Here is a 27463-nt window from a genome sequence, read left to right on the forward strand (position 1 = left end):
ATATATAGGGGAAACCTAAATACTTTGTAGTTTGTTTTCCTGCTTGTGGAAAAAAAAGCCTTCTGCTTTCCAAACCTGTAATGAATAAATAGCATGAATGGTAGTGGTTAGGGCAGTCCTTGGAGTCAGAAAGTCTTAAATTCCAGTCCCATCTCAGATAACCCTGAAAAAGTTGTTTAATACCTCTGTGCCTCGGTTTCTTCATCTGCAAAATGAGGGAGTTGGACCACATGATCTCTAAGATCCCTTCCAACTATAAATTTAGGATCCTCACTTTCTTCCCTGTAACTGGATTAAATTAAATCTACTGGGAAGTTGAACATACTAGACTACCTCAGCCTTGTACCACTGTAGCATGAGAAAAATTAACTGCTAAAGGACATGTCTGTCTAAAGTTGTTAATGGCAGAAGCAATTCATGGGATCCTAGATTTACAGAGGGAACATCCCTTAAAAGCTTTCTAAGTTGGGGGCAGCTAGGTGGCACAGTGGATAAAGTACCGGCCTTGGATTCAGGAGGACCCGAGTTCAAATCCAGTCTTAGACACTTGACACTTACTAGCTGTGTGACCCCGGGCAAGTCACTTAACCCTCATTGCCCCGCCCCCCCCAAAAGCTTTCTAAGTCAATTAGCTCATTTCATAGATAAGGAAACTGTGACCCAGGGAGATTCAGTATCTTATTCAAGGTTAGTAAGTATCAAAGAGTTAGGATTTGAATCCAGCTATTCTGACCCCTTTGACAATGATTTTTTCCACTGACACATACTGAGTAATTCTGCACTTAGAGTTGAAACTTCCAAAGCATATTAATTCTGTGACCTTGGACATGTCACTTAGTTTCTGAGAGCTTCAGTTTCCTCGTCTGCAAAATGGGGATAGTAGCAATACAATTAGTTCAAGGAAAATCATGGATAATAGATATCATTCATATAGTGCTTGAAAGTTTACAAACAATTTTACAAATGTTATTTTACATCTCAACAAACCCTGAGAGGCAGGTGTTATTTTTATCCCCATTTTACAGATGAGAAAACTGATGGAGAAAGAGGTTAAGTGACTTGCTTGGGGTCACACAGCTAGTAAAAGTCTGAAGTCAGATTTGAGAGTCATCTTCCTGACTCTAGGTCCAGTGGCCTACCAACTGTGCCATCTAGTTGCTTCCATGACACACATTCAGCATAGTGATGCTTCATGAAAGATGTTTTCCAATGATATTAATACATTACATCCTAATCCTCATCTTAATGTAAATCCTCAACTAAAGATCATTAGTCCTGTCCCCTTTCCTGATCAACTCAGCTTAGGTCAGTTGTGCCTCAGAGTCAGAATATCCTGAGATATGTTCTCCTGTTTTGCTGAATTTAGCCCTAGATCCTCTCACTTTCCCATACATTCTTCCCCATTACCTCCCCCAGAATCATCCCAGGTATCTGCCAATATTCCATTTCTTTCTCACTACCATATTTTCTCCCATGTCTCCTGATTCATCCAAGGAATGTACATGTCTTCTATTTTTAACATAATGATTATTTTGCTAACTAGTTCTCTGTAGTGTTTCTTCTAAATTTTTTTTTCATAGAACTCAATGACAATGTTAGGTAAGATATGCTTGTATGTAAAGCACTATACATTTGTGAGCTATTTCTATTTTCTCATAATATTCTTTTTTGTATGCTTGTTTATATGGCTTATTTCTATCTATAAGCTTTGTGGTAGAGAGGCCATCAAGTAAAAAAAAGGAATTAATATAATGCTGGTATTTTAAGATTAATGACTTACAGTTGGGGAAAAGGTTAGGTTGTTTTCTCATGCATAGCACTGTGCCTGGTGCTATAGTAGGTGACTAGTAAGTGCTTGTGATTGACCTGATGAATTTCTGTGCAATCCTACCCTTCAAAAATATTGGTTTGGGGCAGCTTGATGGCTCAATGGATAGAGCACCAGCCCTGGAGTCAGGAGTACCTGAGTTCAAATCCGGCCTCAGACACTTAATATTTAACTAGCTGTGTGACCCTGGGCAAATCACTTAACCCCAATTGCCTCACTAAAAAAAAAAAAAAAAAGAAAAGAAAAAAAAAAAAGAAAAATATTGGTTGGCTGAAGAAGGTGCTATCTGTTGTGTGTTCTAGTGAGCATGAAACCTTCACTTCATCTTGCTTTATGTGCTCTCTGGTATTTCTCCCCTCTAGTTAGAGTAGTTTTAGATTCTAGAACAGCCCCAAACATAACAAAATAACTAATAGTTCTGTCTATATGTAATGTATAACAACAAGTTTATAGGAGTAAGTTGTAGAGAGAATAGTTGAGGAGTATGATTTCTCATTATTGGCTGCTTTGACAGGGTTAGAAATGAGTCTAACTTTGTGATGAGTATAGGAGATCTTCAGGCAAGGTCAGCTTCCCATTTCCAGACTAGGAGTAGCAGTTGGTGTGAAGGGAACTTTGAGGATCTTGTAATATAAATGTTATTTCTGCACATGAGAGATGTATGGAGTGGGAAGCAGAAATGTGTTCAGTATCATAGAAGGAACTCTGTATTTGTATTCAGGATAATTATAATAAAAATAATAATGATAACAATTATGATGGTGATGATTATTATTAATGCTAGCATTTATTTAGCACTTTAAGATTTGCAGATTTCTTTACATAGACATTATTTTATTTTTCTTTACAACGACCCTGGAAGTTTGGGGACTATTCCATTACCATGATACAGATGAAGAAACTGAGACAGACAGAAATTAGGTGACTTGTCCTAAATCATACACCTAGGAAGTATCTTAAGCCAGATTTGAACTCAGGTGTTACTGACTCCAGGTTCAGCTGCTCCACCTAGGCAGCCTAAGCCTGGCTGTGTGACCTTGGCCATATAACTTTACCTCTGGGGGCTTCATTTTACTTTTCTACAAAAAAGGAAAGTTTGGATCAGTTGATCTTTTAGGACACTTTGAGCTCTTATGTTCTAACAGGCAGATTAGAACAACCTTACTCTCCTTCTGGCATTCCTCAACCTCCCCTATGATATTAGACTTGCTAATTGTTTTTTTCATCCAGATTTCCCTTACTTCACAAAAATGACAAGTCTTATATTGCCATTGTTGAAAATCCTAAAGCTATTTGGATGACAGACAAAGAGCTGAAGTGGCCCACTGGGTAATTGGAATGAAATATAGTACCTGACCCAGAGTTCCTTTTAAATGTAAATGTGAAGCTGCGGGTCACACATTTGGCCACTTTTCATTTTCACTTTAATTATAGAGCTTTCTTTCTTTGAAATCAGCTCTCCAAAACAGGTGCTATTGGCCTCTCTATTATCCACTTTTTTAACTGGAGGGGGGTTTATTATTCAAAGAGACAGCCAGCAATCTAGAATAAGAAGGTACACTATTTTCAAAGCATTTAAAGGGCTATTCAGACTTGTTCCTTCTAGTGGTAATCTTTTCTCCCAAAGAATACATTTTATAAAGGATAAAATTAGAAAATGAAAATTTAAAGTAAAGCTATGACAGGGATGGCATCAAGCTTTTTAGCAATCTTTATTGGCAAATTCCTTATGGAGTAAATGGATAGAAATAACACAATAAGTAATGATATTTTACATTTTGGTAGATTGAAACTTTCTGAGATTTCTATGGGCCTCACATCTCTAATTACCCCTCCACTTGGCAATACTAGATCTTGTTTGTTTTATTACCAAGGTGCATTTGACTTCCTCTATATTCATGATTTTTGAAAAAGTGAGGTTTTGAGAGAGGATTCTGGGAAGATGGTGGAGTAGGTCAGAAATCTTTTGGCTCTCCAAATTTCCTCTACAAAAAAAAAGATAGAACATAAACTCAGAGAAGCAGAAATAAACTAGGGGTAAAGCAATTGTCCTCCCAAGACAATTTGAGAAAACTCCAGGAAATACCTGACCTCCGGGGGTAGATAGCTTGAGTGAAGTGAAACACTTCCAGTCAGACACTGCAGAATCAGCAAACCAGCCCTGGAGGCAGCTGGGTTGAGAGGCAGCCTCAGCCTTAGAAACTTTCATCTCACAGGCAGTGTAGTGGTCTGATGCCTGAGTAGGATAAGATTGAAAGACCAAACACAGCTGTGCTGATCAGATGCATCCCTGGCTGTGGCTACAGGGAGAAGGAGCTAGCACTTACCTGCTGAGTGCAGTAGCAGGGAGTAGGTTGGGGATGAGGGGGGGGCACTGTGGGCTGTGGGCACTTACAAGAAAGCAGAGTCCCTGGTTTCAGTTCCAGGGCTGAGAGGACAGCTGTAGTTTAAAGCCACCAGAGGGACTGCAGGAAGCAAGATCATTTGCAGGACAATGTGGCTGGGGGCTTAGGGGTGGAGAAGAGAGGCCAAGATTGGGCCCTGAGACATACCTTAGAAAATAACTGCTAAAAAACAAACAAATAAAATAAATACAAATGAGTAAGCAAAGGAGAAAGAACCCAAGTATAGATAGTTATTATGGGGATAAAGAAGAGCTGGGTTCATATTCAGAGGAAGATAATGGTGCTTAAAAACCCACTCCTTTTTCAATGAAAAACATCAAATGATCCCAAACACAAAAAGAATTCTTGGAAGAACTTAAAAAGGACTTTAAAAATCAAATAAGAGAGCTCAAGGAAAAATTAGGAGGGAAGGGGCAGCTAGGTGGCACAGTGGATGGAGCACTGGCCCTGGAGTCAGGAGGACCTGAGTTCAGCTCCAGCCTGAGCCACTTAACACTTACTGGCTGTGTGACCCTGGGCAAGTCACTTAACCCCAATTGCCTCACTAAAAAAAAAAATAGGAGGGAAAAAGAGCAATCCAAGAAAATTATGAAAAGGAAGTCAACTAAATTGAAATAGAGAATCAAAAACTTAAGGAAGACAATAATTCCTTGAAAATTATAATTAAGCAAGGGGAAGCTAATGACATACTAAGACACCAAGAAATCATAAAGCAAAACCGAAAGAATGAAAAAATAGAAGAGAAAGTGAAACATCTCATTAGAAAAACTGCTGATCTGGAGAACAGATTGAGGAGAAATAATATAAGAACAGTCAGACTACCTGAAAAATTATGATTAAAAAAAGAATCTTGATACAACATTACAAGAAATTATCAAGGAAGATTGCCCTGATGTTCTAGAACAAGAAGGCAAAGCACAAATAGAAAAAATCCACTGATCACCACCTGAAAGAGATCCCAGGAGGAAAACTTACAGGAACATCATAGCCAAGTTTCAAAGCTCCCAGGTTAAGGAGAAAATGTTGGAAGCAACAAGAAAAAAAAATGAAATATTATGGAGCTACAATAAGAATTACACAAGACCTAGCAGCTACTAAGTTGAAGGATCATAGGTCTTGGAATACTATATTCCATAGAACAAAAGAACTGGGGTTATGAACAAGGGTAACTAACTGAGCAAAGTTACATAAAATTCTGAATGAAAAAAAGATGGACATATAACAAATTGAAACTTTCAGGTTTTTGTGACAAGAAACCCAGAACTTAAGGAAAAATTCAACTATAACATCCAGGAGAAATATATGGTAAACATTAAAGACCAATTATAGGGACTCAATAAGGAGAAAGTGTTTACTTCTTTTTTTAAAAAAAAATAAGACATATTTTTTGGTCAGGTCTTTTATATTATTTTATTTTATTTTTTTGCGGGGCAATGAGGGTTAAGTGACTTGCCCAGGGTCACACAGCTAGTAAGTGTCAAGTGTCTGAGGTTGGATTTGAACTCAGGTCCTCCTGAGTCCAGGGCCAGTACTTTATCCACTGTGCCACCTAGCTGCGCTGTGTTTACTTCTTACATATGAAAATATTAGCAGTACTCTTATGACTGTGATAATTATTTGGGTAGTTTCAAAGAAAGGCTTGGACTGAGCTGAGTATAATGGGGTGATTCCAAAAAAATAAAACTGTGTGGGGAGAAATAGAAAGAAGTAATTATCTCATACAATTGAGGCATAAAAGGAAAAATTGATACAGAAGAAGCTAGTAGTGGAGGAGGATGGCTAGTGCTGGAACCTTACTCCCATTAGGAATGGGTTAAAGCAAGAACAACATATATATCTAGAAGGGTATAAAAGTCTTCTAAATTCAGAAAGAAAATAAGAGGTCAAGGGGATAGAATTGAAGGAGAGGATAAGGGAGGGACTATTAGAGGGGTGGGTGGGTTAAGGAATAGGAGGACAAGGTAGTGGATAGAAGTAAAACAGGAGTGAGTAGGGATAGGATAAATAGAGTGAGAAGGATAGTGAGGAAAAATAGGAAGGAGGAAAATATACAAGTAATTGTAGATTAGAATGTGAATGGGATGAATTTACCTATAAAACAGACATAGATAGCAGATTAAAAATTTGAATTTAACAATATGTTGCTTTTAGTAATCATAAAAATGAGAGATACACACAAAGATAAAATAAAGGGGAGGAGCAGAATTTATTATGTAAAAATAGTAGGGATAGTAATCATGATCTCTGACAAAGTTAAAGTTAAAATAGATTTAATCAAAAGAGAAAATAAAGAAACTATACTATGTGTCAACAATAGTATTCAATATTGTTTTAGACCATTTAAAAAACTAGATAGTATAAAATACCTGAGTGCATACCTGCCAAAACAAACACAAGAACTTTATGAACATTTCTTCACAGAAATCTTTCCAGGTTTCTCTGAATCTGTCATATTCGTCATTTCTTATGATGTTTTTAATTATCTTCATACACCAAAATTTATCCAGCCATTTCCCAAATGAGAGGCAAAAAATGTGTTCCCTTTCCCATGATAAAAAGTGCTGATAAATATTATTGTACATGTGGGTCCTTTCTCTTTTTTCTTTTTTTTTTTTTTAGTGAGGCAATTGGGATTAAGTGACTTGCCTAGGGTCATACAGCTAATAAGTGTCAAGTGTCTGAGGCTGGATTTGAACTGAGGTACTCCTGAATCCAGGGCTTGTGCTCTATCTACTGCACCACCCAGCTACCCCTTTTCTCTTTTTTCTTGACCTCCTTGGGTTACATGCCTGACAGTTTCTGACATTTCTGGACCAAAGGGTATGTATAGTTTAGCAACTTTTGGAATGTTTTTCCAAGCTGTTTTTAGAATGTTTCAACCAATTCACAGCACCACCAATAGTGCATTAATTAGTATGCTTGTCCTTTCTCATATTTTTCAACAATTGCTTTTTTCCTCTTTTTGTATTTTTCCAGCATGATGGCTGTAAGGTTGAAGCACAGAGTTTTTAAAATGTGCATTTCTCTTATTATTAGTGATATGCAGCATTTTTCATATAGTTGTTGATAGCTTACATTTATTTATTTGAGAATTGCCTGTATAATCTTTGGCCACTTGTCTATTATGGAGTGGGTCATATTCTTAAACATTTGTATCAATTTCATATATATGTATTATGTGTTTATGTAGAAACAGACACACAGAATACATTGTGTGTGAGAGAGAGAATAGATATTGCAATGATTTCCCCCAGTTAATTGATTCACTTATAATTTTAATTACATTTATCTTGCATGTTCACTTTTTCAATTTCATGTAATCAAAATTGTTCTTTTTGCCATTCATGGTTATCTTTTAACTTTATATTGGTAAGATCCCCCTTGGCCATCATTGTGAAAGATATCTCCTTCCTTTGTTCTCTAAATTCTTACTGATATCACTTTTATATTTGTTATTTATCCATTTGAATTTCATTGTGGAATATGGCAGAAGATGTGGGTCTAAACTTGATTTCTGCCAGATTGTTTTTTAGTTTTTCTAGCAGTTTTTCTCCAATAGAAGTCTTTATCTCAGTAATTCAATTATTGCTTATTATTTTCCCCCCTTAAGATTAAGCTGTTCAAATTCTGTATTTCTTGTTCTGTTAATCTGTGTGTTTTATATATTCTGCTTACTTCATTTTGTATCAGTTCATACAAGTTTAGCCACATTTCTCTTAAAATATCTCCTTCAACATATCTTACAGCATAATTGTATTATATGGTGTTCATATACTATAATTTGTTCAACCATTCCCCAGTCGATGGGCACCTTATTAGTTTCCAGTTCTTTGCCACCATGAAAAGAACTGATAAAAATATTTATATATATAAGGATACTTTTCCTTTTTCTTTGATCTTTTTGGGGAATCACTGGTGGTATCACTGGCTCAAAAGATAGGAACAATTTAGTAAATGTAGGGACATAGTTTCAAATCCAGAATGGCTGGACTAATGTATAGCTCTAACAACAGTACGTTAAATGCCTGCTATCCCACAGCCCCTCCAACATTTCCTATTTTCTTTTTTTTCTGAACTTTGTCTGTTGGGTGGGAGGTGAAGGCTTAGAGTTATTTAATTTACATTTTCCCAATCATTAATGATGTGGAGCATTTTTTCCATATGACTTTTGTTAGATTGGATCTATTTCTCTGAAAACTGCCTATTCATATTCTTTGACCACTTATCATTTAGGGAATGATTTATTCTTATTAATTTGCACCTGTTTCTTACATATCTTGGAAATGAAACCCTCATCAGAGAAACTTGTTGCAAAGATTTTCTCCCCCAGAACTGATTTCTTTCTTTTTTTGGTGGGACAATGAGGGTTAAGTGACTTGCCCAGGGTCACACAGTGAGTAAATGTCAAGTGTTTGAAGCTGGATTTGAACTCAGGTCCTCCTGAATCTAGGGTTGGTGCTTTATCCATTGCGCCACCTAGCTGCCCCCACCAGAAGTGATTTCTTTCTCATTTTTACTACATTTGTGTGTGTGTGTGTCTAAAAACTTTTCAATTTTATATAGTCAAAATTAGCCATTTTAGTTTCTGTGAGCCTTTTATAGACCTTTGTTGGTCACTTAATCTCTCTATACATATAGAGGAAGAGTGATTTTTCTTGTTCCTTTAATTTTTTCTAATGTTATACTTTATGTCTAAATCATTTATCAATTTGGAGCTTATCTTGGTATATGCTTGAGATGGTAGTCCATATCTAGTTTCTGGCACACCACTTTACAGTTTTCCTAGCAGCTTTTGACAAAGAGTGATTTATTACTCAAGTAGTTTAGGCTTGAGGTTTATTGAACACTAGTTTACTCTGTTTGCTTCTGTATGTTTTGTACCAAATCTGTTCCATCAATCAACCTCTTTGTTTCTTAACCAGTACCAAATCATTTTGATGATTACTGCTTTGTAGCATAGCTTGATATCTAGTACTGCTAAGCCCTGTTCTAGCCTACTTAAAAAAAATTTTTTTCCCTTGAGAGTTTCTTGATTTTTTATTCCTCCAGATGAACTTTCTGAGAAAATAATTATTAATAATAGATTTTTGGGGGGACCCAGAGATCTCTATTTCTTTGTTCTTTGTGCCCCTCCACCCACTCCAGAAAGCCTAGTGTGCCAGAGAGACTTCATCAAATCTTATTTGGGACAAACCCAAGAAAACAAAGGGAGCTGTGGGTGGAGGTAGATTCTTTTGTTTACATAGCCCAGGGACTAACTGATGGGATTAAAACACACCTAGGTAATGGACTTTACCCTCCTTTCTTTGATGTCATCCTTAGAGTTCATGATATTATAGCCTACCTTCAAGTCAAGTCAACCAATTAGATTTAAGTAATGCATAATATATTTGATTAATATATAATGACCCACCTCTATCAAGAAAAGAATAAAAACCTTTGGAAAACACCAAGTATGGTCTTTGGGGGCTTTTCTCCTCCTCTTGTTAACTGGTATGCTGAAGCTCTCTCCTCTGCCTTCTCTACCATGTAGCCTAGGACCATGAGAAATTAGGGAAATATGTGCTAAATCCTTTCCAGGTATAATATTGATAAATTAATATAAGCTTATCAAAAACTTGTGTCAATAGTAATTATTTAAATGTCACATATTCATTACTATTTTCCTAGCTCTACACAATTAATTCTTTGGTAATTTGATTGGCATGACATTGAATAAGTAAATTAATTTATGTAATATAATTTTTATTTTATTGGCTTTATCTAATTAGGAACAATTAATGTTTATCTAATTATTTCAGTCTCTACTTATATAAAGAGTGTTTTATAGATATATTAACATAATTTCTATATGTATTTTGGTTGATAGACTCCCAAGTATTTTACACACAATGTAGCTATTTTGAATGGAATTTCTCTTTTTATTTACTCCTTTTGAGAATTTGTTGGTAATAAAAAGAAATATTTATGATTTATGTGGATTGATTTTATATTCTGCATCTTTGCTAAAGTGATTGATTGTTTCAATTAATTTTTACTTGGTGCTCTAGAGTTCTCTAAGTACACAATCATAACATCTGCAAAAAGTGATGGGTTTGTTTTCCTTTTGCTTGTGCTTTTCCTTAATTTTTTTTCTTGGTTTTATTTTACTGCTATAGAAACTCTACATCAAATAGCAGTGGTAATAATGGGCATCTTTGCTTTATACTTGATCTTACTCAAAAGGCCTCCAGTTTATCCCTATTAAATATAATGCCAACTCTTGCTTTTAGGTAGATGCTACTGATCATATTAAGAAAAGTTTCATTTGTTTCTATGTTTTCTAGTTTTAGTTTTTTCTTAAACAGGAAGCTCTTTCTGAAACTATTATAATTATATAATTTTTGTTGTTATTATTATGTTGAAAGTTGACCTACTATTGAATAAATCCTGTATTTTGGGCATAAATCCAACCTAAACATAGTGTATGATCTTTTAGATATGTTGCTGTAGTTCATTTGCTAATATATAATTTTTTTGCTTCAATGTTTATTAGGGACATTGGTCAATAGTTTTCTTTCTTTTTATGATTTTGGTATCAAGATTAAATTTGTATCATAGAAAAATATTTAGAACCCTTTGATGATTTTTTTCAAATAGTTTAGGTAATAGTGACTGTAATTATTTATTGAATGTTTGATAGAATTCTCTTGTAAATCCATCTTTGGAACCACATTCATGGCCTGCTCAATTTCATTTTCTAATACTGGCCTACTTAAGTTGTCTATTTCTTGTTCTGTTGAGCTGAACAGTTTATATGTATGTAAATATTTATCCATTTCATTTGGATTACATTTTATTGGCATGAAATTGAGCAAAGTAGTTTCCAAAACTTTCCTTCATTTGTTCATTTGTTTTGTTCATCTTTGGAATTTTATGTTGTTAATTTTGTTTCCCTTTTTCTTCTTAATCAAATTAGCAAAGGGTTTATCTATTAAAAAATACCAACTAGCTCCTTTTCTTTATTAATACAATAGGGTTTTGCTTTCAATCTTATTAATCCCTTCATTGGTTTTCAAAATTTTATATTAAGGTTTAATTAGGGCTTAAATATTGGTTGGTTTTCTATTTTAGCTTCATGTCAAATTTGCTTCTCTGTTTTTTCTCTCTTTTGATGATTGAAGAGTTTAGAATATTTTCCTCCTTTAGGACTACTTTGGCTATATCCTAAAATTTTTGGTGTATTTTTTTCATTATCTTTAATGAAATTATGTATTATTTCTAAGATTTTTTTCTTTGATTTGCCCATTGTTTTTTCTTTTCTTTTTCTTTCTTTTTTAAAAAAAATTTCTGCATTAGTCATATTGTGAAAGAAGAATCAGAACACAAGGAAAAAACCTCAAAAAAGAAAAAAAACAACCAAAAAGTAGAAACAGTATGGTTAAATCTGCATTCAGAATTCACAGTTCTTTTTCTGGATGTGGAGAACATTTTCCATCATGAGTTCGTTGGAACTGTCTTGGATCATTGCACTGTTGAGAAGAGCCAAATCTATCATGGCTGATCATCACACAATGTTGTTGTTACTGTATACAATGTTCTCCTGGTTCTGCTCACTTCACTCAGCATCAGTCCACTCAAAACTTTCCAGGTTTTTCTGAAATCTGCCTGCTTATCATTTCTTACAGCACAATAGTATTCCATTACATTCACATACTACAACTTGTTCAGTAATTCCCCAATTGATGGTGACCTGCCCATGCTTTAGGATCATTGGTCTACAATTAATTCTTAAATTTTAATAAAAGATTTATTTTTAACATTCTCATCCTTTATTTTTTAGGGGGGGAGGGTTTTTTTTTTAATTTTTGCAGGGCAATGAGGATTAAGTGACTTGCCCAGGGTCACACAACTAGTAAGTGTCAAGTGTCTGAGGCAGGATTTGAACTCAAGTCCTCCTGAATCCAGGGCCGGTGTTTTATTCACTGTGCCACCTAGCTGCCCCTGTTTTAGCATTCTTTGCTATATATATATATTTTTTTAATTAAAATTTTTTGTGGGGCAATGAGGGTTAAGTGACTTGCCCAGGGTCACACAGCTAGTAAGTGTCAAGTGTCTGAGACTGGATTTGAACTCAGGTCCATCTGAATCCAGGGCCAGCGCTTTATCTACTTCACCACCTAGCTGCCCCAGTTTTAGCATTCTTATCTTTTAAAATTTTGAGTTCCAGATTTTCCTCCTTACCAGCCCTTCCTCACCCACTGAGAAGGCAGACAGTATGATATCAATTATACATGTGAAATAATATAAAACATAATTTCCCTATTAGTGATATCACAAAAAAGCAAAAATAAAAGAGAACAAGAAAATTATACTTTAATTTACATTCAGAGTTTATCAGTTCTTCTCTAGAGATAGATAGCATTTTTTCATCATGAGTCTTTTGGAATTATCTTGGATCACTGTATTGATAAAAGTAGTCAAGTCTTTCACAGATGATCATCACTGCAACATTACTGCAATAATGTTGTTACTGTACACAATGGTCTCCCAATTCTCACTTCACTTTGCATCAGTTCATATAGGTCTTCCCCTGTCTTTTTCTGAAACCACCCTGCTCATCATTTCTTATAGCACAATAGTATTCCATCACAATCATATGCCACAACATGTTCAACCATTCCCTAAATGATGACCATCTTTTAAATTTCTAATTCTTTGTCACCACAAAAAGAGCTGCTATAAATATTTTTATACATATATATCCTTTTCCTTTTTCTTTGATCTCTGGTGTAGAGACCTTGAAGTGGTATTACTGGATACACAGCCCTTTGGGCATTGTTCCAGATTGTTTTTCAGAATGGTTGGACCAGTTCACTATTCCACCAATGGTTCATCAATGTACTTATTTTCCCTCATCTTTTTTTCCTTTTCTTTCTTTTTTTTTTGTGAGGCAATTGGGGTTAAGTGACTTGCCCAGGATCACACAACTAGTAAGTGTCAAGTGTCTTGAGTCTGGATTTGAATTCAGGTCCTCCTGACTCCAGGGCCAGTGCTCTATCCCCTGAGCCTCCTAGCTGCCCCCCATCTTTTCTATCATTTGTCATTGTCATAGGTAGAATCTCAGAATTGTTTTAATTTACCTTTCCCTAAACAATTGTGATCGAGAGTATTTTTTCATAAGACTATGGCTTCTTCTTTGGTTTCTGCCTGTTCTTATCTTTTGACTATTTATCCATTGGGGAATAGCTCTTATTTTTACAAATTTGAGAAATAAGGCCTTTATTAAAGAAACTTGCTGTAATTTAAACGAATATTCCTTCATTGTCTATGGGACCTTTAGAAAAAATGTAGTTTCCTTGATTCTCTTTTAAGTAGGTTTGATTTTGCTTTTACTTTGTTTGAGATCATGGTCGTTACCCCCATCCTCTTCACTTCAGCTGAAGCATAATAGACTCAGCTCCAGCCCTTCATTTCAGCTCTGTGAGTGTCTTTCTGTCACAAGTATGTCTCTTGTACATGACATATTGTTGGATTCTGGCTTCCAATTAATTCTGCTATCTTCTTTCATTCTATGGTTTAGCTCATCCCATTCACATTCACAATTATGATCACTAACTGTGCATTTCATTCTATCCTATTTTTTTCTGTTTCTCCTTCTGTTTCTTTCTTTTTATCCTGTCTTTCCTCAAGAATCAGTCTTGTTTCTGATCACTATGCTCCCCAATCCACTCTGCCCCATATCAGCCCTCACATATCTCTTATACCATTCCCCTCCTATCTCCCTATTGGGTAAGATAGATTACCTAATTGAATATGTTTATATGTTGCTCACTCTTTGAACCAATTCTGATGAAAGAGGCTCAAGCATTGCCCACCACCCCCTCCCAATTTCCACTTTACTATTAAAGTTCTTCCTTGTGTGTTTCCTTTATGTGAGAAAATTTGCCCCATTCTACTTCTTCTTCCCTTCCCTCCCAGTGCATCCCTTTTTCTCATCCCTGCATTTCTTTTTAGATCATCCCAACATAATCAACTTACACCTATGCCTTCTGTCTATGCAAACTCCATCTAACTGCCCAAATAATGATAAAGTTCTTAGGAGCTACATGTATCATCTTCCTATGTAGAAATGTAAACAGTTTAATTCCATTGAGTCCTTTATGATTACTCTTTCATGTTTACCTTTTTATGCTTCCCTTGAGTCTTCTATTTGAATGTCAAATTTTCTACTCAGCTCTGGTGTTTTCCTAAAGAATGCTTGGAAGTCCTCTATTTCTTTAAATGACCATTTTGCCCCCTGAAGGATTATACTCAGTTTTGCTCTGTAGGTTCTTCTTGATTACAATTCTAGCTGCTTTGCCCTCTGGAATATTGTATTCCAAGCCCTTTGTTTCTTTAATATAGAAGCTAATAAATCTTGTATGATCCTACTGTAGCTCCTCAATATTTGAATTGTTTCCTTCTGGCTGCTTGCAATATTTTCTCCTTCACCTAGGAGCTCTGGATTTTGGCCAGAATATTCCTGGGAATTTTCATTTGGAGATCTCTTTCAGGAGATGATAAGTGGATTCTTTCAATGATTATTTTACCCTCTGGATCATAATTTCTTTCTATCACTCTCATTTCTTTTCATAATTTTTCCTATACCATTATTGTCTCTTTCTCTTAACTCTTCTTTAATTCTTTAACTCTTGTTGGCCCTGGGTTCAATTAGCATTTTTCTTTGAGACTTTGTTTTTAGCTATTTTCATAGTATCGTCTTCTTCTAAGTTTATGTTTTGGTTGTCTCTGCTACCATATTAGCCTTTTATGGTCAAGTTCTTTTCTTTTGTTATTGTTTTCACATTTCCCCCAGCCTATTTCTTCACTTTGAATTTTATATTAAAGTTGGGCTCTGCTCACCAGGGGGTGCAAAGACACTGTGCCAAGCTTCAGGCTTTTTCATGCTGTTGTTTTCAGAGCTAGGTTCTGCCGGGCGGGGGGGGGGGTGGTCTATAAAATTTTGGTGCTTGCAAGGTGGAATTATGCTAGGAAAGGTGTGGTCACTGCTCTTCTGGTCTGTGCTCTTCTATTTACCCCTGTCCTCTGCATCCACAGGTGTGAGTACTCCTCTTGGATCTGGAATAGGTCCAGGGCCTGCTCACTTGTGACCAATCACAAGTACTCTTCTCTGCTTTGGAACTGCAACCCAGAACTGCTTGAGGGCAATAGAGATGCCAATCAGTAACACCTGCACTCAATGCTAGCAAAGGGTTCCTTATGATCTCTTTCTGACCAGTTTTCCAACCCCCTTATTATCTCTGGGTTGAAAGTTTGCAAAGCTGTTGCTGCTGTCTTGGGCACCTCCAAAGCCTACAGTTGGTGCTCTTCATGCTCTGGGCCTGTACACTTTACTGTGCTATATACTTCTCCTATGTATTTCTGAAGTTGTCTTAGGCTGGGAAAATTTCTTCTTATGATCTTTTGTCAGCTCTGCCACTTCAAAATTTGATTTGAGGTGTTATTTTAAAGTTATTTGGAGGGGAATATTGTTAGAATTAAGCTAGGTTTGTGATGTTTAAAATCTAATGTGTGGGGCAGCTCGGTGGCACAGTGGATAGAGCACTAGCCCTGGAGTCAGGAGGACCTGAGTTCAAATCTGGCCTCAGACACTTAACACTTACCAGCTGTGTGACCCTGGACAAGTCACTTAACCCCAATTGCCTCACTAAAAAAAAAATCTAATGTGTGGTCACCTTATTCCTGTCCCAAGTGTAAGGAAAACTAGCTGGGGTTTTCTTATAAATTAGAAGCTTTAGCACCAAGTTTGGGTCAGAAAGTCAAGAAAAAGCCTATCTACCCTAGAGGAGAGATAAGAGTTCAGCTTCTTTCAAGAGTCCTCTGCTACCAAGAGCCTGTTAGAGAGACAAATTGAGAGAGTAAGCCTCCTCTCTGTCCCAAGGAGAGGTGGTCTTTCCACCCTGCTTCAAGCTATTTTGCTAGCATCACCCAAATCCATTGGTTTACTGGACTTGAGGGTGGTCCTGCTTTGTGGTCAGAGTCTGCAGTCTCTGAGAACACACCCTCTTAAGAGTCAGGCAGGTGTGGTTTCAATTGAATTAACTTTAAGTGAATTAACTTTAAGTTCCTTAATTAGCGAAGTCAGTCAATCTCAGTGAATCCAATCAAGCTGGGGCCTTTGGCCATTGGCAAAGCCCATTATTTTCTTAGAGGTTCTGGCCTGTGCTCTGACATCTTGGTTCTGTCCTATTTTGGGACTATAGGAAAAAGTGTTGCTGGTGTTCTCTTAAATGTATTACCAACTGGAATAATTAAAAATTGACTTTCACAGAATTTTAGATATTCAGTCTAACACTTTCATTTTACTTATGAGTAAAGAGACTTAGAAAATGAAAGGTGATCATGCAGATAGGTAGTGGAGGCAACATTAAAATTGAGGGTCTTCTTACTCAAAACTGATGCTCTTTAAATTGTTCCTTCCTTCCTTCCTTCCTCTAGAACTAATTCTTAATAATTTCTTTAGCTGCTCTTTATTGAATATAATTTTTATTATATTACAGTCAGGAAGAGATGTAGGTAATACTTGTGCTTTTCTGCATTTGTTTGTGAGGTTCTTATGTATACATGTTGAGTTTTTGTAAAGGTATCACACACTACTAAGAAATAAATATGCTCCTTTATAGTTCCATTCTTTATTCTCCAGAGGGCTTTCATCTTGTCTAGAATTCTATTTAGATACTTAACTTCTTTCTTTTTAAATTGATTTGTTTTATTCTTGAAGGGGTAATTTGAGGTATTACTGTTTATCCCTATACTTCATTTACCTTTTCCTTTATATATTTACATGCTATATCATTTAGTGAAGATATATTATGTATTGATATGAATTAATTTTCTATGGTACTTTTCAGCATAAAATAGTTATCCTGTTTATCTCTTTTTTAAAAATTATTTTTTTTTAAGTGAGGCAACTGGGGTTAAGTGACTTGCCCAAGGTCACACAGCTAGTAAGTGTTAAGTGTCTGAGGCCAGATTTGAACTCAGGTACTCCTGACTCCAAGGCTGGTGCCTTATCCACTGCACCACCTAGCTGCCCCCCTGTGTATCTCTTTTTATCAATTCAATGCTTGTTTTACTTTGTCTAATGTGATTGCTATTCTTGCCTTTTTTTTTTTTTAGTGAGACAATTGGGGTTAAGTGACTTGCCCAGGGTCACACAGCTAGTAAGTGTTAAGTGTTTGAGGCTGGATTTGAACTCAGGTACTCCTGGCTCCAGGGCCGGGCTGGTGCTCTATTCACTGCGCCACCTAGCTGTCCCCTTGTCTTTTTAAAAAATTCAGCTAAAGCATAATAGATTTTGCTCTAGTCCCTTATTTTGATTCTATGTGAATCTTTATGTGTCAAATGTGTTTCTTGTAAACAACTTGTTGTTGGATTTTCCTTTATGGCCCATTATACTTCTTCTTTTTTTTTTTAATGAGGCAATTGGGGTTAAGTGACTTGCCCAGGGTCACACAGCTAGTAAGTGTTAAGTGTCTGAGGCCAGATTTGAACTCAGGTACTCCTGACTCCAGGGCCAGTGCTCTATCCACTGCGCCACCTAACTGCCCCCCATTATACTTCTTTTGCGGGTGATTTAATCTTATTCATGTTCACAGTTGTGATTAGTTATGTATTTTCCTCTTTCCTGTTCTCTTATACTAAGCACATTCCTTCACCCTCTTCCTTATAAAGAGGTGGAGAAAGGAGAAGTCTTTTTGTTGGGAAGGCTTATAAATTGTATATTTGATTACAGATCCATCATCTATACCCCCTACTTCCCTCCCACCCCTGCAGAAGTATACATGGTTTTCTTGGATATTGTTGTTCTTGGTGGCAAGCCTAATTGTTTGCCTTTTGAAATATCATATTTCTAGCTCTCCTTTCCTTTAATTGATGTCTACTAAATCTTATGAGAGCCTTACCATGGCTCCTTCATATTTGAATTCTCTTTATGCTTGTGGTATTTTTTTCCTTGACCTAGAAGCTCTGGATTTTGGCTTTGTTCCTAGAAGTTTTTATTTTGAGATTTCTTTTAGGAGGTGGCCAGTGAATTCTTTCTATTTTCTCTTTGCCCTCTGGCTCTAAGAGAATTGTTTAGTTTTCTTTCATGAATTGCTGAAAAATGATGACAATTCTTTTATTCTTTGGACATGGCTTTAAGATAGTTAAATGATTCTTAAATTATCCCTACTTGACCTATTTTCTAGATCACTTATTTTTTGATGATATATTACATCTCCTTTTTTTTTCCTTCTCCACCTCCTCCTCTTCCATCTCTTTCTCCTCCTCCTTTTCCTGTATTTTGATTTTGTTTTTAGGATTTATTGTTGTCATGGAGTCATTAAATTCTGCTGGGTACATTCTAATTTTCTTCTTCTTTTTAAAATAAAGTATTTTATTTATTTATTTTTTCCCGTTACATGTAAAGATAGTTCTCAACTTTTGTTTATACAAGCTTTCAAGCTTTCCAATTTCAGATTTTTCTCCCTCCCTCCCCTCCCTCCCCCCTCCCCTAGACAGCAGGTAATCTGATATAGGTTATATATATAAAACATTAAACATATTTCTGTATTAGCCATGTTATAAGAGAAAAATCAGAGCAATGAGGAAAAACCTCAAAATAGAAATACAACAGCACCAAAACCAAAAGAAATAGTATGGTTCATTCAGCATCTATACTCTACAATTCTTTTTTTTTTCCACCTGGATTTGGAGATACACCTCCATCATGAGTTCCCTAGAACCCTTCTGTACCATTGCATTGGTGAGAAGAATATAGTCCATCACAGTAGGTCAACACACAATGTTGATGATACTGTGTACAATGTTCTTCTGTTTCTGCTCATCTCGCTCATCATCATCCCACGCAAGACCCTCCAGGTTTCTCTGAACTCCTCCTGCTCATTGTTTCTTACAGCACAATAGTATTCCATTACATTCATATACCACAACTTGTCCAGCCATTCCCCAGTTGATGGGCATCCCCTCAACTTCCAATTCCTTGCCACCACAAAAAGAGCAGCTATAAATATCTTTGTACATGTGTGTCCTTCTCCCTTTTCCATGATCTCTTTGGGGAAAAGACCCCAAAGTGGTATTGCTGGGTCAAAGGGTATGCACAGCTTCACAGTTCTTTGGGCATAATTCCAAATTGCTCTCCAGAATGGTTAGATCAGTTCGCAGCTCCACCAACAATGCATTAGTGTTCCAATTTTTCCACAGCTTCTCCAACATTTATTATTTTCCTTTTTTTGTCATTTTAGCCAATCTAATAGGTGTCAGGTAGTACCTCAGAGTTGTTTTAATCTGCATCTCTCTAATCATTAGTGATTTAGAGCATTTTTTCATATGGGAATAGATAGCTTTGATTTCTTCATCAGAAATCTGCCTGTTCATATCCTTTGACCATTTCTCAATTGGGGAACGACTTGGATTCTTATAAATTTGATTTAGTTCCCTATATATTTTAGAAATGAGGCCTTTATCAGAAGTACTGGCCATAAAATTGTTTCCCAACTTTCTGCCTCCCTTCTAATTTTGGATGCATTGCTTCTGTTTGTACAAACCCTTTTTAATTTAATGTAATCAAAATCATCCATTTTGCATTTTATAATATACTCTATCTCTTGTTTGGTCATAAACTGTTTTCCTTCCCAAAGATCTGAAAGGTAGACTATTCCTTTCTCTCCTAATTTTCCTATGGTATCACCTCTTATGTCTAAATCATGTATCCAGGTACATTCTGATTTTCAAGTATTCTGTGGCTTTGGGTAAGGTTTTGTACCTCTTGTGCCAAGCTTTTAATTCTTCTTCCAAGTCTTTCTCATTTCCCCCTGTCTTTTCCTCTATCACTCCCTTATCATTTATAAAATCATCACTCTTTAAAAACAAAACAAAACTTTTCATTAATTTCATCCAGAAATTCTTGTTGAACTTGTGTCCAAGCTATTTTTGAGACTTTGCTTGTTTTATAGTCATTTTCTTCTTCTGCATTTGTTTGTTGTATAACTTTATCATTACAATAGCTATTTTTGGTGTGATTCTTCTTTGGGGGGGAAGGGAGAAGTTATTGTTTCTTACATCCTGTTTGAATTGAGACTTTTTTTTTTTTTACCAGATTTGTGCACTTCTGGAGGAAATGTCTGAGCCTTGCTTTGATTTACTTTTTATTCTTTTGGGTCCTTGTTGCTACTTTCTCAGGGTCTTGAGTGCTATGATCTTCAAATAGAATATGGATAACTCAGGCTCTGGATTTGTAACTTTGACTGTACCCAAAGAGTCAGGTTGCTGTCCTCATCTGAGCTTTTCCAGCTCCTGACCTAGTTTTGTATTTGGGCAATACAATTATGGGCTGTCACCTGTTAGGAGTTCAAGTTGACTGGTATTGGTCCAATTCACTGTCAGCTGGCTGGAAGGGTCTGCAGGTTCAGAATAACAGAACTATAGACTCATTTTTTAATCTGAGCTCTCTGCCCTGGTTATTCTACTGAAAGTTTCATACCAGGCTGCAGACTGGATCTAAATCTTCACTCTAGCTATGTGTTGTAGTCATACAGCAGCTGTTGGTTCTTCATCCTTTTAGTTGTCCAGTATGCAGCATCAGTCCTGCAACAGCTTCTTATCCTGTTCCACACATGTTTCCTACTCAGCTCCTAGTTCTAGGGTATGGAAAACAGAGCTGTTAGTTGACCGTGCCTGAATCCTGCTCCACATGACCCTCCTCCAAGCTGAATGTGAAACCTCTTCTTGATCAAGTCATAGGCTAGTGCATTGTCTACATCTTTGTGGAATAGCTGGGGGTGGGAGCCAGGCTACCCAACTTCCTGTTATTCTACCATTTTGGCTGGTCTCTTATAACTCAGGTTCTCATTGATTAGTCAATGGGGCAGCTAGATGGCACAGTGGATAGAGCACTGGCCTTGAAGTTGAGAGGACCCGAGTTCAAATTTCACCTGAGACACTTATTAGTTGGGTCAACCTGGGCAAATCACTTGATCTCAATTGCCTCAAACTACCAGCACTGTCTTCAGTCATCTGGAGGACAAACAAGAACAATAATGTCTTATAATTTCTTTTTCTATATCTCTCAAATACTGCCCCCCTCCATTTTCCCAATCACTCAGCTGTCTCCTTATTTCAAGCTCTTATCACCTCCAACCTGGATTATTATACTAGTCTCCCAAATGAACTCTTGCCTCAAGCCCCTTCCCATTCCAATCCTACTTTCATATAATGATCAAAGTGATTTTCCTAAAGTACATATTCAGTCATGTCACTTACCTACTCAGTAGGTAATGGCTCCCTCTAAAATAAAATATAAACTCCTTAGTCACTTAAATCTCTTCATAACCTGGTCCCTTCCTATTCTTCTAGTCTTTTAAAACATCATTCTACAACTCAACCATATCTGCATAGTTGTTTTCCTGGCACATGGAAAACAACACTTCCTTTCTCTATACCTTTGCACATGTTGTCCCCCATGCCTGGAATACTCTTCTTCCTAACCTCCACCTCATAGAATCTCTTACTTCCTTCTATACTCAGCTTGAATGCCACTGCCTGAAGGAGGCCTTTCCTGGCCCCTTCCCAACTCCTACCTCCACCCCAATTGCTAGTACTGTACTTTCCTCTCTAATCCTTTTTTCCATTCACTCTGCATGAATCTTGTATGTACCTATATATATATATATATATATATATATATATATATATATACACACACATATATATATTTCCCTCATAGAAAACAAACTCCTTGAGAACAGGGATTTCTTTTAAAATTTCATTTATAGGGGCAGCTAGGTGGCACAGTGGATAAAGCACCAGCCTTGGATTCAGGAGGACCTCAGTTCACATCTGGCCTCAGACACTTGACACTTACTAGCTGTGTGACCCTGGGCAAGTCACTTAACCCTCATTGCCCCACAAAACCCCCAAAACCCATTTATATCCCAGCACTTAGCATATAAGAAATACTAAATAAATGTTTATTGGTTAATTGGTTGATTGTGTATTTTGGAGCAATGCCATAACCAGGGTATGGATAGATAGGACTTTGCTTAGGATGGAAAATAAGAGGAAGGTGACAACAATTTGGTGGGCAAGGGAAGCCTCTTCTTTCCTTTAACCTTGGGAGTGATGGCAACCATCTCTAGTTTTATCTAATGGGATGTTTTCTCTTCAATTAAGTACTGCTCCTGTCATCAGGTGGCACACTCCTTTCCCTTGGCATCTGTGCTTTTATCTATATAGAAATCTTAGAATGTCTCAGGGTGTTCTTTTTCCTTTCAGGTCACATCTTAGGTGAGACTCACTTCATTCTACCTCCCCTTCCTGCCAGCCAACTACTTGTCTGTGGTGAAAACACTGCTAAAACACTGCATCTAATACAAGGACAAATGTTCAGTGTTTGCTTAATGACTGTGTAGGGGATTTATTGAAGTCCTCTGAAAGAGATTGTGTCTGGGATTTAAAAGCTAGGTATCCTTTATATTCAGTACCCCTGAGCTCAAGTTATTTGGGTAATGTTTTTAAGTCGTCTATCATCTTGTTTTAGCCAGCCAATTGGTATGAAGCTCATTAGACTGATGTTCAAGTATTCTCTTGAAATTACTGTAGGAAAGTAAGCCATCATATTTTTCCTGTCCTTGATCTATAATTCTTCTCAATTTATGCCAACACATGGCATGAAACTTCTGAAGTTATACAAAAAACTCCAGCAGTTTTCTGTGTTGCCAGGGTATCACATTGACAAGCAGGCCACCTGGACAAATTTCAATTGTTCTGAATTTCTGATGCCTTTCCCTTCTGGTGCCTACTTGTGATTTATCTTCGTTGTTCAATTTCTCACCAAATCACCCAGGACCTCCAAATCCAGAAAGCTTTAAAAAAACACCAAACAACAAAACTCAAGTTGTCCTAAATATTCACTTACTATTTCCTTTCTTAGCATAAAGTATGTGTTATTATTGTCCTACAACATGGAGCTATATGATTATAAAGAACTTTGGAATGGGAATGTTTTATAAATAAGAGAAGAAACTTTGTCTTTGATCCTTCCTCTATATCACGATATTCTAAAAATAATATGGGTAACTAAGGAAAAGACTCCTCCTCTTAATATTTTAAAGTCCATATTATATCATGGGGGTAACTAGGTAGTACAGTGAATAGAGCATGGGGCTTGAAATCAGGAAGACTCATCTTCATGAGTTCAAATCCACTTTCAGATACTTACTAGCTGTGTGACCCTAGGCAAGTCATTTAGACCTGTTTGCCTCAGTTCCTCATTTGTAAAATGAGCTATCAAAGGAAATGTCAAACCACTCTAGTTTCTTTGTCATGGAAACCCTGAATGGGGTCACAAAGAGTTGAACATGACTGAAACAACTGAGCAGCAGCATGATGTCATTGATTTTTATCTTGTCACATCTAATAATTTTTATAGAGCTTTTAAGTGTTATTTCATTTGATCCCCACAGAAATCATGTAAGGAAGGTGGTATTATTATCTGCAGTTTACAGGTCAGAAAAATCAAGCTAAGAGAGCTGAAATGACTTGCCCAGGCACAATTAGTGTCTGAGGCTAGACATAAACTCAGGACTTCTTGACTCCAAGCTCAACTGTACAACTTAGTTGCTTTTGCATCAGGTATGATGAATAGTTTGTGGATGAATGGAGTAAGATCATTATCTCAGTCACAGGACTGGGGCCATCAAATGAAAGATTTTATTCAGAATGTTGACCCAAAGCCCTTGTGTTTTATGGTATCTAGCAAAGCCCTCCCAACATTTTCTCAATAGTAATTCTGTGAATTTGTTTGCCACTGTCTGCTTACTCTTGGTGACTGTATGTCAATAGGAATGGGGCTCCCCTGACTGACATCTGTCAACCTGTCTGCAGGCTGTATTCATCAAAGCAAAATGACATATAACTTAAAAATATTCACCAATTCCTTGAGTTGAGGGTAAATAGAGAGTAAATCGAAATAATTTCTAGCTCTTGAATCCAAAGACAGTCCTCAGTTCCTCTCTTTTTGGATGGTTTTCAAAAAATTCTCCAGTCTAAATGGTTAAAAATAGACTTATTTACAAAGTATTGTTTTTACAGGATCTTGGTGCTATAAAAACTGAAAGGCCCCCAGATAATTAACCTTATTTTACATATGAGGATGTTGAATGATTAAATGTCTTGTCTAAGGTTTCATAGTTAATAAGTAGTGGATCTGGGATCAAGTTTTCTGATAAGAAATCAGAAGTTTTCAGCTAAAGTATTTTCAACTAAAGGCGAACATATCTTATGCATATACACATGAAACAGCTGACCTGTGATCACATTCTTTTTTCCCCCTAGTATGCTCACAGTCTAATAGATTAGAACTGTAGTCAGTTGGCCTGTGGAAAACAAGAATGCATCCCTGGTAGCACCTCCCCACAAAATTGCTTGTTGTTTCTTGTTGTTTGTCCTTTTTTGTTTGTTTGTTTGTTTGTGAGGCAATTGGGGTTAAGTGACTTGCCCAGGGTCACACAGCTAGTAAGTGTCAAGTGTCTGAGGCTGGATTTGAACTTGGGTCCTCCTGAATCCAGGGTTGGTACTCTATCCACTGTGCCACCTAGCTGCCCCCTTGTCCTTCATTCTTGAAGAGAACCATGCCATCAGGGTGATGTCATGACTTGCGGTCAATTGGATTTGAATGAGGGAGGGCTGTGCAATGTCACCAACCTCACTCTCTCCTCAGCCATCTGAGTCCATTGGCAATATATACATCTTGGGGTTAAGTGAATTGCCCAGGGTCACACAGCTAATAAGTGTTGGAGGTAACATTTGAACTCAAGTTCTCCCAACTTCTGGGCCATTGCTCTACCTGCTGTGCCAAATTGCAAGGATTATCTGAGTAGTGAACAAGTTGATATGTAATGCTCCAGAACTACATCATAATGGATGAAGATGTATGCACACACATATTTGTCATAGGGCAGTGCCTTTTAGTGGGATGTATATAATATGTACGATTTAACTTTGACATGAATAAATGAATTAAGGCAAAAGCATTTGTGAAGCTAGGTGCTGTACTAAGTACTATAGATACAAATGCAAGTAAGCAACATAAGTGCAGTCCTCAAAGATATTGTTACCTATTGCATATGACCTCTCTTAAGGATCATTATCTACCAAGGTTTACCCTCCCTTACCATATAGGTTAGGTTAGATTTTTTTTTCCTGCTGAGAGGCAACAAAACTGTCCAGCCATCGCTTCAACTTGAACAGCCTACAGAGCAAAGGTTCAAACTATAAATCCCTGGAGGCAACTTCCTGCTGGCTAGCCATATTTGCCATATTTGATGTGTCCTGGGTCCTTAAGGCTTGGCAGATATCCCAAGACCCTGCAAATCAGTGTATCCTGCTGCATTAACCAGCTACATTTTCATATAGTAATAAGAGGGACTCTGTCTATCCGAACTAAGTGGTACATTATTCTAGTTGAATATCTCTTCATATGGCTAAATAATCTTCCTTTTGTTAATTGTTGGAAATCCACAAGTGTTTCATTTAATTCCAAGACTGAGCTTAAACAAACAGGAGATCAGTCTGAGTCATGCCACCAATTACAACCTCTGTTTGGTCTACCACATTTAATTTTGCTATAAGATGCTTTGTACTTTATATTTACATCTGACTTCTGTGTTTAGCTTACTTTATGAAGTGTTGATGTGTACTATGTACCTATATGTGACTTGGTGTTTGCTAAGTTGTGAGCAATTCTCATCTGCCTGTGCTGAATGTATCTTGCATAATTCACTATGACTTCAATAGTAGTAGTAGTAGTAGTAATAGCAGCAGCAGCAGCAGCAGCAGCAGCAGCAGCAGCAGCAGCAGCAGCAGCAGCTTCTATATAGCTTTAAGGTTTGCAGAATATTTTATAAAGATAATCTTATTTTATCCTCACAACAAAACTGGGAGGTAAGTGCTGTTATTTCCCCTATTTTACCAAAGAGGAAACAGAGGCAGCAAAGGTTAAGTGATTTGCTGAATGCTCTAGAGCTGGCAAGTGTCAGAGTCCATATTGGAACTCAGCTTTAGCATTCTATCTTTTGTGCCACCTAGCTGCCTAGTGTAAGTTAGTAGTTGTTATACTTATAATTGTACTGGTGTACCTGATTCATTTGAAGGGACTGAAAACTTTGAAACGGGGTGGGAGGGTATTTAAGGGTGGAGTGGGATTTGCTATGGTGACAGGAATATTGGTAGAGTCTGCTAGGAATTGCCTGTTTGATATCCAGTATTTTTAGTACCTCCTTGATGCTTATTGGACCTTCAAAACAATTTCCATGGTTGGGCTCCAGTTTCTAAAGGCATTGCAGAAATTGAAAAGGCAAATGAAGTGTGAACACCTGTCCCCTGCCTCAAAAGCCTCATGGCAAGTACTAACCATATGGGAAGTGTACTGCCTGTAATCTAAGGTGGATAATAGATGAATGGAATTGAATTGACTTAAGCCAGTGAGGTTTTACAGCTTCTTGCACAGCCCTCTTGTCTCCTGACTAGGGAGGTATGTGAGTCTGGCATACCTATTTACTAGGTATATTAGCACGGGCAGTTTTCATTCTAAAAGCATGATGGACACTGCCCTGAACTAACAGGGGCATCATGCAGCCGTGGAGGAATGATCATAATGTCAGTAGAAGCAGATCTTCCATAGATGGTAGCTATGGCAGAGAAGTACAGTAGTAAAGACAGCAGTTTGTAGAGCTTGATAGGGAGGAGGGAAGTGGCAAAGGAGTGAATGGACTCCAGACAAGTAGGAGGCACTGGATTCTTTGAGGAGTCATGAGGACCCAGGTGGGAGAATCTTTCAGCTCCAGTGCAACAGATAGCATTGAAGCTCATACCCTCCCCCATTTTAGAGCTTGGATTGTGGAGGGACTTTCTTATAGAGGAGATTCTAAACCCTTCTACACCAACCAACACAGGAGTCTATATGAGATTATTCTCATTTGTGTTTATGGAGCTTAAAATTATACTATTGCTTGCCTTTCCCATGCTATTTGCTTAGATATTCATCTCAGCTAAAGAATTTGCTGTTTATCATTCCTGACTGTTCTGTTAGCAGAATAGATGTAGGCTTAATACCTATAGGAATCCCCCAGATAGTCAGTCAGTCAATAGACATTTTTAAAAAATTCATTTAATTGTTTTCTTTTTCAGG

The 27463-nt window shown here is 37.0% G+C and overlaps 1 protein-coding gene across 1 annotated transcript in view; it reads right to left on the reverse strand.

Moving 5' to 3' along the window:
* LOC122747980 (regulatory factor X associated protein) overlaps window positions 1-27144 on the reverse strand; it is a 96585-nt gene extending 69441 nt beyond the window's left edge. The window contains 3 exon segments of the mRNA XM_043993732.1: window positions 3915-4064; window positions 24095-24160; window positions 26896-27144. Of these exon segments, the coding sequence (XP_043849667.1) occupies window positions 3915-4064; window positions 24095-24160; window positions 26896-27144 (465 nt within the window).
* Between the last annotated feature and the right edge of the window lie 319 nt (window positions 27145-27463).

This window comes from Dromiciops gliroides, chromosome 3, assembly GCF_019393635.1.
Source record: "Dromiciops gliroides isolate mDroGli1 chromosome 3, mDroGli1.pri, whole genome shotgun sequence".
NCBI lineage: Eukaryota > Metazoa > Chordata > Mammalia > Microbiotheria > Microbiotheriidae > Dromiciops > Dromiciops gliroides.